The sequence below is a fragment of the Telmatherina bonti genome (genome assembly GCF_933228915.1).
Source record: "Telmatherina bonti genome assembly, chromosome: 9".
Taxonomy (NCBI): Eukaryota; Metazoa; Chordata; class Actinopteri; order Atheriniformes; family Telmatherinidae; genus Telmatherina; species Telmatherina bonti.
Genome location: NC_136627.1, coordinates 20,409,917 through 20,421,619, shown reverse-complemented (window position 1 = coordinate 20,421,619; position 11,703 = coordinate 20,409,917). Strand labels below are relative to the sequence as shown.

General features: G+C 38.1%; 2 protein-coding genes across 3 annotated transcripts; one reads left to right on the top strand and one right to left on the bottom strand.

The window, feature by feature from the left end:
- Nucleotides 1-3,468: 3,468 nt before the first annotated feature.
- On the bottom strand, nucleotides 3,469-7,232 carry trappc6bl (trafficking protein particle complex subunit 6B, like). 2 transcript variants are annotated; one of them, XM_079246910.1, is made up of 7 exons: nucleotides 7,093-7,232; nucleotides 6,690-6,786; nucleotides 6,425-6,492; nucleotides 6,227-6,344; nucleotides 5,885-5,968; nucleotides 5,652-5,745; nucleotides 3,469-5,331 (listed from the first exon to the last, which is right to left on the bottom strand). In XM_079246910.1, exons 2-7 carry the CDS (start codon nucleotides 6,783-6,785, stop codon nucleotides 5,300-5,302), a joined length of 492 nt encoding a protein of 163 aa, XP_079103036.1. In that variant the 5' UTR covers nucleotide 6,786; nucleotides 7,093-7,232; the 3' UTR covers nucleotides 3,469-5,299. The 2 variants fall into 2 exon arrangements, with proteins under 2 accessions (XP_079103036.1, XP_079103037.1); XM_079246911.1 differs by lacking the exon at nucleotides 7,093-7,232 and adding an exon at nucleotides 7,035-7,054.
- Nucleotides 7,233-7,476: 244 nt separating this feature from the next.
- bloc1s3 (biogenesis of lysosomal organelles complex-1, subunit 3) lies at nucleotides 7,477-11,302 on the top strand. Its single transcript, XM_079246606.1, has 5 exons — nucleotides 7,477-7,516; nucleotides 7,977-8,092; nucleotides 9,331-9,517; nucleotides 10,505-10,605; nucleotides 10,812-11,302. The coding sequence occupies exons 2-5, from the start codon at nucleotides 7,979-7,981 to the stop codon at nucleotides 10,995-10,997; spliced, it is 588 nt and encodes a 195-aa protein (XP_079102732.1). The 5' UTR covers nucleotides 7,477-7,516; nucleotides 7,977-7,978; the 3' UTR covers nucleotides 10,998-11,302.
- The last annotated feature ends 401 nt before the right edge of the window (nucleotides 11,303-11,703 follow it).

The following is an 11,703-nucleotide window of genomic DNA, read 5'->3' as shown; positions in this document are numbered from 1 at the left end:
GTGTGTGTGTGTGTATACACAGGATAACGTGTTATGACAAGTGTTCTCTCTCTACCTGACGGCTTCACTGCTTTCTAGTTTAATCTGTGTTGGTTAAAACAGCACAGGGTCAACGGTCAACTCAAACCACGCAACTGCTCATTATTTGTTCAAATTCACTGCAAATCTGTCATCTTTGCAACATCATTATCTTCACAAATAAGAAAAGTTGAAATAAGAAAACAGCCTGCTTTTTAAAGATTAAGCATAAACGTAAAATGCGAAGCTTAATAATGAAAGACCGCAGAAAATCATGAGCACACACACAAGCTATTATCTTGTCACTGTTGCCTGTCTGGGAGTGATTAGTGGCTGTGAAAGGGTTAAGGCATATGTGTGCGTGTGCGCAGCTTTGTGTCCTGAAGACATTCTCCCACACTGTTGCCCTGTGGGACGTAGGAGAGGCAGGCAGATGGCTGCATTCAGGTCCACCGCAGGTCAACATATGGCCCTGGGAGACAAAGTTTGTGTTTGTGGGAATGAGCATCTTGCCATGCATGAGTGGAAGAAGTTGAATTAGTTGGCGAGAAGGGAGGAAAAAGGTAACTGTGGGGGAGGATAAAAAGCTGTGCAATAAAGGATAGTTTGAGGGGAGAAAAAGTGGGTGTATTCCTGTGAGATCATTCAAAATTAAAAAAAAAAAAAAAAAAGCAACTTAGCTGTTTGCAAAATGTATAACTGTGTATCTCCACAAAGCATTTCACTCAAGTTACTTTGGTTTTACTGTCCCACATGACACTACTTAATCTCAACCATCAGAGACACAGGTTAGGCACAATGTGCTGCACTTTCTGCAATATGCAGCATGCACAGAGAAAATCTGGAGAGACAAGTTTATCAATAAACCTTAACAGTGAGAATAGATCTGGTTTTATATGCAAGTGTTGCATAATTTATGTTTTGGAGAAAATATCCAAGTGGATGAAATAAGTAAAGCTTGTTGGCATTATCAGGGTTTTCTCAAAGATAACTATTAATCAGTGCTTCTTACAAACATGGGGCAACAGAAGTAACCAGGGAGAACACTGGAAACTAGCTGCAAGTTAGCAGCCGTGTAGACATTCCAACAGAAATGGATACGTCCATTTTTTTATTGATGGATGAGACCGGTGGGTGAGAATGGGCAAATGTTCTGCGTTGAGGCAGTTTTATGAGGGTTGTTGTGTCTATGTGGCTGGTTTGAAGCCTTGTTTCCTAATGATGTTTTATAATAAGATATTACCTTCCAGAACTAGTAAAAGTAGACATAGACCCACTTTGGGTTCTAACCCTGATTTAGTGTTTTAACAGAAATGTTGCCATCTATCATTGGTGCAAAAAAGATGTGGCTAAATGTGTTCTCGGTCTAAACTGGCTCACTTCTTTGCACCCAAAATAAATCTAAATCTGATGAGCAGAGTTGACAGCTAGTAGACCAGAAGCTGGAATACAGCAAATAAAACTATCAATTAGACTGAATACAGTTCCCCTTTATAACGGCACATGGACTAGTTTTCTGTTACGCTGTTGAATAATCTAGCTAACTAATACTTAGTAATCAGAAAAAATATTTGAAAATAGGTTCATTTGAATTATCCTTGTATTGAGATCAAATTATTCAGTCACCAGTTTGCTGAAAATCATCTTTAGAAATTGCTGTTGTGATTTTTTCATCCTTATGTCTGTATGTTGAATAACTCATTCATTCATTTTCTGAAACCACTTAGTCTACTGAAGGGTTGCGGGGAAGCTGGAGTCTGTCCCAGCAGTCTGGGTGAAAGGCAGGGTACATCCAGCTCCATCGCAGCTGTAGAATAACTCAGCTGATAAAAACATCATTTTCTGATTTCAGCTGGTTTGTTTGGCTGAACTAAAGTGAATTGAATTTGTCAGCAGTTCTTGGGGAAATTCAACCCACATCAATTGTCTTGCTCAGCTTCTCACAGTACAAAAGATTTCTGTTGGCCTCTCCGTGGACAGTGTTTCTGAATAGTTTCAAGTCATCAGTTTGATTCATTCAAAAAGCTGGTTTTTCTCTCCTAACACCTCCTTTCTTTCCTTTAGAGCACTTGAGCCTCCCTCCTTTCTGCTCTCCACCCTCCCACCATTCACTGTTCCATTTTGTGAGTGCCACTGGTGACTTTGTAATACAAGGTAGGGGAGCTAAGATGTGCAGAACTGCATAAAATGAGCGGTGGCTAAATGCTCATAATGCTTTGTCAGTTACAGGAATCACACGGTCTGGATCCCCTCTCCATCATATTAGCATAATTTTAGTACACATTCATTCATTGTTTTACTTGTTTCATCACTTTCTTTGGCACCTTGTTAATCTTTTACGGTCCCTGCTTCCTCCTCACCCCACCTCCCTCAACAACCAACCTTAACTTTTATTTTTTAATCTCTCTAAAGCTTCCTACAGAAGCTCTTCATTATCTCCTCTCATTTCCTTTATGCTCAATCTCCCAGTCTTCCTCTTCGCCTACTTCCTACTTTTGCCCCTCCCAGACTTGTCTCTAATCTCTCCTGATTTTTTTTTTCTCTTTTTTTTGTCGTTTTTATCCTCTTCAAAAGGATTGGGGCCAAGTATTAAATGGGCTACAAAGAACAGGTAAAAGAATGGGTTACGGTTAGACACCATATGTTCAGATGCCGAACTTTCTCCCACTGTTTTCCTTTTTCTAAGCATTATTATAGTTGTAAGAGTTCCAGCTACTCCACATCCAACAGCACAGTGTGCAGATCAGTCAGTGTACAAAAAAACTGTGGTTTCAATCAACGTCTTGTTTTTCTCTTCAGTTTATTAAAGCACTTTTTTCTGCAGAGCCTGAATGTATAAGAACCGAATTCTTAAGACTTAGGTATAAATTACTTTGGGAAACTCCAGCATATTGTCTTTTGTCAAGTTGATAGAAACTTACTCTGAATCCCCAAAATGCAAGTAAGTTTGAATCCTGCAGAGCTTCTGTAAGGAATTCAGTCTTTACAGAAATACTGTATCAAAACAGCTACGAGTTAACTGGAGAAATAAAGACTTACTATACACCCCTCTGTTGATCTGCTTCTAATGTTTTGGACAAGATATCTGCTTATTTTGTTGCAAAAATAAAACAGACTTACTTCAGAACTGCCCAAGCCTTACATCTATGTACTGCAGGTAGCGTGCATTAGCTGGCTAGTCAGCAGCACTTACTTTTACACACAAATACAACTTGATAACTGATAACAGCTTTTTGTCAAATGCTTAAAATGTCTGAACTAAAGTTTCTCCTGCTAAAAAGTAGGAAAAAAATGACCTTGTTGAACTGCAGTCATTATGTTGTCATGGCCACGAGGATGACTTATAGTTACATGGAACATGCTAGAAGCAGAGATAGATGTAGTGGTGAAAATTGTATGGAAGGATTTTTACAAACACAAACCATTTACACGCAGAGAAATGGAGCCCAACTTCACATTTAATGTAACACATAATGTAAGAAATGACAAGAAGAAGAATTAAATTGAACATTTGTGTAACATGCTATCTAGGTTTCACTATGAAAAAGAGCACGCTTCATTTTATTCCAAAGTTAAAAAGATTTAAACTTATTAATACTACCATTGTTCAATGAAACCCATTAGACAATGGAAATTGCAAGAAGTAAATGCATTTTATCATCACAGACCTGACTGCATTGACTTAAAATAACTTTGATGTTAAAGAGTTTCTGATCAGTACAATCCTGCAAAACCTTCAAGGATTCAAGTGTTTCCCTTTGAAATGGCACCGGAAAGCCTGATTTCTTTTTTCACCAACTCTAAGACCACTGTTGTGTCTTTCATACACAAAAGAAACATCAGAAAAACAAATAAGCAAACAAAGCAATGCTAAACAAACTCGCTAATTGAAATAAAGCAGAGAATGACACACTTATACCTCAGAGAAAATAATAACAGCTTTATGTGTCCCCCTAGTGGCTTTAAAATTCACACCCTTGGTGTGTCAACCCCTGCATTTGTGGTTGGTAAAACATTTAATTCCTCACAGAAACATGTCAAGAAAACAAATACAACTTACTGCAGATATCCTCAACGATTTAACACTCGCTATGAAGATTCTTACACTCAGTGAGATGTTTGGAAATGCAATCCAAAAATCCACGTGAAGTCATTTCAAAGTCTTATAATATCCTAAACTATAAATCTGCTCATAGAACAAAATATAAAAATAATAAATAAAAAACATAAGCATATTGCTGAACAGATTATAGTCTGTAAATCCAGATTGTTGTGTGTTGTCGGGAGATTCGCTCTGAAAAGTGAAACTGCTTCAGAGGAACAGTGTGATCCATCTAATGAAGAGGATTCACTTTCACACATTGGTAGACAAGCTGGATCTGGAAACTGCTATTACAACTTCCTAAATAAAAATTCTGTACCCATGACACATTGCAGATCTGCATTCTACCTTAACATGAGATTTAAATGACCACCAAAGTGCCTCCGATTGCAAAAGGCAGTTAAATGAACAGCAGAGTGAAGCAGGAGTTGAAGGCAGCTGCTCATTTAGTGGAGCACCAGTTTGTTGCTTTATTTGGCAGAATTTGTCTTTAGCAAAAACAGGATTAATTCCCTTGTAGTAAACAGTTGAATTGCAGTAGCATTACCAGTCCTAAATCCAGCATAAAATTTCCTAGTTCAGTTCGAGTTTCAAAATGTAATTTCTTCCAAAATTTAGACAAAAAAAAAAAAAAAAAAAAAAGTTTCTCTATTTTGTTCCACTGTTTTTATGGTTGGTGGTGGTGGTGAAATTTGGTTCGCAATCCTTTTAACTTCCACCTTCATTTTTGCATTTCCTTTTTTAGTTTCCACTTTTTTACGCATTCGACACTTTCAGTCTTCACACTTTTAACTTCAACACACAATTGTTCATATTTTACCTAACATTCAGAATCGCGATCATATTCACATCCACTATCAGTCATTACATATTCTTTCAGCTAGGCTAACCAACTTGTACTGAGGTCACACTACAGCAGACAACTTTGTCCATTTTTTCAGCTCAAATGAACAATAACCTGAAATAAAAAGAGACCATTTCCTGTATCAACAAAACCACATGTATAGTTAAAAGGCTGCTCAGCCCTTTACCACCCACCATGAGGACTAGTTGGTCAGAAAAATTCAGCGGAGTCCCGTTTCTCCAAGTTGTGATGTTTATCTCCCTCTGTGTCCATTCTGGATGGAAGAACAAGGACTATCCTCTGTCGGCACGATTCCTTAGTACCAGAGGATCGAGTCACAACTTCTGGATGACCACCTGGAACTTACCTATTGAAAAACAGTAAACATTAAACTATCAAGTAAAAAGATAAAGTGGGTTGCATTTATACTTTTAAGTCTTATTACCCAAAGCACATCGATCATACACGACTTCCTAATAAAATATTCACAATAATATACATTCCCAAAGGCTCATGACTTCTTTAATGTTCAAAATGTAACCAACTAAGACTGGTAACCAAACATACAGCCACTAAAATCTGACCAGTAACAGTTGTTTGGCAACCGCTGGTTGCTAGTGAACATCTCATCCGCTTATTCCTTCCTGCAGAAAGAAATTATGGATTGATGTTTCTATTGGCACTTACAGGAGGGCATGGCAGAGACTTCAGCTGTCACCACACTCTCCAGACCAAGGTTAGACAAAGCCCCTCTCACCACGCCACACGAAAAAGCAAGGTACTAAGAAAAGAAACACCCAAAAAGAAAAGATGTCAAATATGATTTCTTTGGCAGTTTAAAAGAATATAAATCATTAAGTTACTGCTTTTTCTAAATGTCCATGTAACAGCAGTAGAGCAGGAAAGAGACTGCTATACACCTTTGGAGCCTGATCCAGGTACTGTTTTCCATTGGAGAGCTGACTGAGGAGTGCAAACTTGTTATCTTGGAGGACGTAGGTACCCTGTGGTGGGAAAAAAAAAACAACAACAAAAAAACCCCCAACACATTGTCCTTAATCTGGGGCATTACATAATAGACAACTATAACATTTTAACCAAGACTACTTGCTGTTATTTATCTGCTATTTATTTGCTTGAAAAGTTGCTGTCCAATAAAAAGTACCATGTCAAATTTTTTTTGCATAATGGCAGTGTTTTAATCCTAATAATGTAACTACAAGAGGAAGATTTTTAGGCACACATTTCCATTTCTATTTTACCTGATGGTTTGTTCTGAGGTTGTCCACTTGCCTCCTGAACACCTTTGTCCAGAAGTCTTTACAGACAAACTTCATTATATCCAACTCATCCTTAAAACTGGGAGAGTCCTTGGTTAACCTGCAAACATCAACCCAGACACTTTCAGTTCAGAAGAACACGTTTACTGATCTCCATCCAGCGCATTATGCCTCATTTACCTCTCAATAAGTCCCTGTCCAACCCGGAAGCCCATGCCTTCCAAGACTGAAATACACACAGCTTTGTCCTGTGGGGAGTAACAAGTGATTTATGCAGTCATTATGCTATGTAAGTCTATATATATATATATATATATATATATATATATATATATATATATATATATATATATATATATATATATATGCAATGCTAAAGACTCTAAAAAAGTTCTTTAAATTATTTTTAAGATGAGTAATTAAAGCCCATTTTCATTGAACAAACCTTGCTGCCCATCTCTCCTTTGTTGGATTGCTGCTCTTTGTAAATATGTGAAACGATCTCCATATGGAGAAATTCAAACAGGGACTCGTCTGCCATTCTGAAACACATAAAGCGAAATACAACTCAGTTAAACGCTAATGTTAAGCAGCTTCAAATGTCCCATGGCTGCAGAACACCATTAAAACATCTAATAAGAAAAAAAACAAAACACGTCCTCCTGATGAAAGTTAGCTAGCTAAATATGGTTAGCCTGATTCAACTTGTTTTATTTGCCCACAACAACAAGGGCCAGAAACGTATCCTTATGTCAGTATATCAAAATAATAAAGATAAATCATCACATACTTATCCTAAACATATGCTAAACCGTGATGTAATAATCAAGCTGTTAGAGAAGCCGTACCTGTCAATGGACTGCAAACGAAGTAGCCGTCTTCTCAGGTCGCACTCGATTTTCACACCAGTCCACACTTAGATGAATTCGGGCGGTGTCGAGAGTTTTCCAGCTGTAAAAGATAAAAGGGAGAACGCATCTAATTTATCTTTATCAAGGGGCAAGGAATGTTTCTATGCACCCAGTGAATAAAATATTGTTCAGAAGTAATAAAGAACAATGCTTATTGAGCTATACCGCCTTAACGCATTACATATCAGCCTACGCCAGTGTAACATACAAACACATTCAAGATTGAGCGAGTTGCAGGAAGCCAATCGTCATACGAGACGTAATTTTCACGTGACATTATTTGAAAGATTGGATTGGATGTTTAAATACACGCGTCTTCCTGGTTGCTCATGTGATTTGTGTTTATGCCGTTAAAGACGAGGTTTGATACTTTCTATATCTATTTTAGAGTCTAAAGTCCCTACATAATTAACACAAATTTGTTATTAAAACGTACATGTGAATTTTTAAACGAGTTAACTTGGACAAAGAGCTAAATATGATATGAGTTTTTGTCGCCTGTGTTAGTTGTGGTTCCCCTTGTTGCAGTTATTTACAGCAGACATTTGAGCTGTCGCAGGGGTGGCCAGTCACAGTCTCTGGTTGGGGAGTTTCCCTGTTGCAACATCCCTAAAACACATCCGACAGCAAACTCATGGAGAGCTTAAAATCAAACTTTTAAACTCCTCTAATTAACCAGTCATTTGAGTCAGGCGTGTTGCAGCAGGGAAACTTCAAACACGTGCAGGACTGCGGCTTTTGAGGATCAGAGTTGGCCAACCCCGAGCCATTTCATGCGTGTATTTAAAAAGCTGTAATTTTGTTGGTATGTGTGTTTGCAGTCATGTCTAGCAGGTATCCGATAGTGGTGCAGGGCGAGGCGTCCGAGACAGACTCTGACGATGAAGTCTACATCACTTCACTTTCTGCTCCTCAAACTGCGGCAACTGGAGTCAAGGTTGTCTTGCTTGTGTGCTTCATTGTGTTTTTTAGGGTGATCTAAACAGCCACGACTGAACCCATCCTGTTGAGGATATATTCTATATACTCAGAGGATAGACTTTAAAGTGATGTTGCTTGTCTTCAAAGCTCTGAATGGTTTAAGACCAAAGTACATCAGAGACCTCCTGTCCCATTAAGAACCCATCAGAGCCCTCAGGTCATTTGGATCAGATTTATTTGAATCATTTCCCAGAGTCAAAACGAGATGTGGAGAAGCTGCATTCAGCTTCTATGCGCCACATGTCTGGAACAAGCTCTCAGAAATGCTCAGGTCAGCTGAAACACTGTTTATTTAAAGCTGGGGTAGCAGAGATATTTTTTTTTTATACTCTGGGGGAAGTGGTTCCTCATTCTGATAGTACTCTGTGCATTTTGTAATCATGAACAATGATAAATATAGTTAGACCCCTCAGTTCACTGTAAATCTGTAATCTTGAAGTTGTTCATTTATTATATATAAGCTTCTTAATGGCTGAGAAAATGCAGGAAGGCTTTCCCCGGCTCGGTTTATTCGCCGCCTCACACTAAACAGCTGAGAAAGAGAAAATTGTTGGTGGAAAAAGATGCAAACTCGAAAAGCACTTGGAGAGCGCAAACCTCCATCACGGCATATAAAAAAATTCCTGGATCCAAACGGTGATCCGGATCACCACCAAAATTAAATCTGTTCTTCCTTTTCACATTTCCAACAACTCGCAAAAATTTCCTTAAAATCCATCCTTAACTTTTTGAGTTATCTTGAACACAAACAGATAAACGCCGGTAACTACGTAGCCTCCTTGGCGGAGGTAAGAAAAAACCCTTGGATCAGACAAGGAGGAAAACCAGAAGTGGAGGAGCCAAGACAGGGTGCCACCTTCTGATCTAGCTCCCCAACATTACCTACCCCAGCTTTAAGTCGAAGTTAAAGACCCACCTGTTCTCTGCTGCACTTCAGTAGTTTTTATTCAAACTTTCTTAAATTCATTTTAAGTCCAAATCTGCAGGTTTTCTTTAAAGCTGGAATTGATCATAATTTTAATAGTCTTTATTTAATGTTATTTCCTTTTTCTTGCTTTCTTGTTTTTTATTTTAAATTATGCTTCTTATTTTCTAATGTTTTATTGTATCTGTAAAGCACTTTGTATTACTCTTGGTGAATTGTGTTGTATAAACTTGCCTTGCCTCTCCTAATATATTCATGAATGTTTTCAGGTTCCAGGAGAAGCCTCTGAGACGGACAGTGAGGGTGAGCCGGAGCAGGCACTCCAAACATCTACACTGAGCCAGGAGAACACTCAGATACTGAAGAGAGACCTTCCCCCGCTTATAGTAGTCAGAGACCATCCTGACATACAATCCATAGTGGAAGACAGGCCAAGCCCTTCACACAAACCACACGGTGAGGACTGCTAGGTCTCATGCAATACTAAGCAGAAGGCCAGTATACATTTTTCATATAGAAACTGCAGCTGGAGGAGCTGGCCTTCCCTATAAAAATTAGTTTCAAGCAGGCACCCTGCTCCAGTTTACATCAACTCTGTGTTATATTAAAAATTTAAGAGAGCAGTTTATTGGATAAGAAAACATATGCGTACCTCAGGTGGAATATGAAAATTTCATTACAGAAAAAGATAAAATGAAGTTAATGCCAGATAGGGGCATATCTGTGATATGGATGAGAAAGTAATACTTAAATATCAATTTTGATTTCATCCAGACTTTAGTGTGTGATGGAGCACTTTTATTCAGCAGGTTCAATGATGAGAGTCTTCACTGTTGGCTGAAATCAGCTCCGTTCAGTTATCCACATTTGCTATTCTCAATAGCAATATGTGGACATTTTCCTTTACAGTAGCACTATGTAACTTTCTGACCATAAACATATATGTGCTTCAGACTTGTTTTGATGGTACATTGACATTTATTACATACATTACTTAAACCACCATTGCCTGGGAACACCTCGAGGCTGAGAAACAGCACTTCACAACTTCTTCTTCCAGAATACTGTTTCACATGACATGCACCATATCAGACACTGGAAGCTGAACACTGGCCATTCAGAACGGTCATCATGGCTGATTCAGCAAATCAAATCAAAGAAAGAGAAGAAAAGAAAAAAGGGGACAAATCCAGAGATAAGAGTCAACAGCAGAGTGACTTTCACTGGCAGTAGAGCTCAGAGTTCACGTAGAATTCAAGATGGATCCAGAATTAGCTGACTTTAGCAGGTGACTGAGGAAAGTCTGCCAAAGTTCAGGCGTGCTTTTTTTAACAATCTGTCTCACAAAATGTTAAGGCCAGAAATGCTGGGACAGAGTTGACTGTTTTTTTTTTTGTTTTTTTTAAACCAAATTGGTAACATGTCAAGTTTACTTGTTTACAGGGGACACCCTTTTACAGCAGAAGCTGCAGGAGTCCAACAGCCGGTTGTATTCTGACGTAGGACAAATGGTACGGCAGGTTTATGGCGGCGCCAGCAGAGAGGTATGTTGTGCTGGTGACAAAGCCTGTGACGTTCAGTGTATTTAGCATACAATATTAGACTGAAAAATGCCCTGCAACACTACTAAAGCAGGCAGCAAATTCATTTTCTAGCTGTTTTATATCTAGAAATTGTGTTAGTGAAAAAGCAGTTTTACTTTTATATTAGAAGTTTCACGTTGTTCTTGTTTGTCTCTGTTTGTGCAAAGGTGCGGAGTGCAACGTCTCAGCTGAATACATCCCAGAGTGCCATCATAAACGCGTCCCACAGTATCAGATTAATCCTGGATGATCTGAAGGCTGTATCTGAGAAGATCGACATCATTACCAGCTGCCAAATACTGCCTGATATTAACATTGATAATCCCTGTAATGATACCACTCCAGTACCTTAAAAAATACATCATTTATTTAAACAAATGTAACATTATGATTTAAGATAATTTAATAAGAGAAGGATAAAATAAAACAACTTTACTATTTTAAAAATGGAAACAAATAGAACGCTACTTAGAACATGTTTATTTCACAGACACTTATGTATTTATCAGCAGGTGTTTGTGCATGTTACTGGAGTTTTGCGGGAGTTTTGCATGGAGTCAGGTTAAAACATTCATGTTCTGTCATCTCGTGCGTTTGTTTCATTCTCCAACTGTTCACTTTAAATATGAATGTATTTTATTAATGCTCAATAAACATTGATTTTTAAAAGTCCTATTCTAACCTTCCATTATGTTCGAGAAAGTACACTTCTGAAGGCTTTTTGCTAATATATTATTATTTTCCTTTGAAGTTATTAAGTCAAGGTAATTATGGATTATAGATTTTTGCTGGTCTCTGAAGTCTGATTGCAGCTTTGTTGGTGTTTACTCTTGCCTTTTGTTTTCCTTTTAACTGCTGCAGTGCTCTCAAACTCTTGAGCCTATAATATCCTATATGATATACTTAAGTTTCCATTGTTGTATTATTGATTATCAGAATCCCATGTTTGCTTACCTTATGGATCCCTCATGAAGAGGTTTCGATTGGAAATGAATGCGGAGAAAATATGTGGAGAAACAGAAAAGGTTACAAATATAAATACAATTTTAAGTCTGTACA

Bases quoted from the DNA above. Each gene is read 5' to 3' on its own strand.
- trappc6bl (XM_079246910.1), bottom strand. From the start codon at position 6,785: ATGGCAGACGAGTCCCTGTTTGAATTTCTCCATATGGAGATCGTTTCA. The intron at 6,493-6,689 runs GTTTGTTCAATG...TACTCCCCACAG, and splicing joins AAGGAGAGATGGGCAGCAAG to GACAAAGCTGTGTGTATTTC. The intron at 5,969-6,226 runs GTAAAATAGAAA...TTCCCACCACAG, and splicing joins ACCTCAGAACAAACCATCAG to GGTACCTACGTCCTCCAAGA.
- bloc1s3 (XM_079246606.1), top strand. From the start codon at position 7,979: ATGTCTAGCAGGTATCCGATAGTGGTGCAGGGCGAGGCGTCCGAGACA. The intron at 8,093-9,330 runs GTTGTCTTGCTT...GAATGTTTTCAG, and splicing joins CTGCGGCAACTGGAGTCAAG to GTTCCAGGAGAAGCCTCTGA. The intron at 9,518-10,504 runs GTGAGGACTGCT...ACTTGTTTACAG, and splicing joins CCCTTCACACAAACCACACG to GGGACACCCTTTTACAGCAG.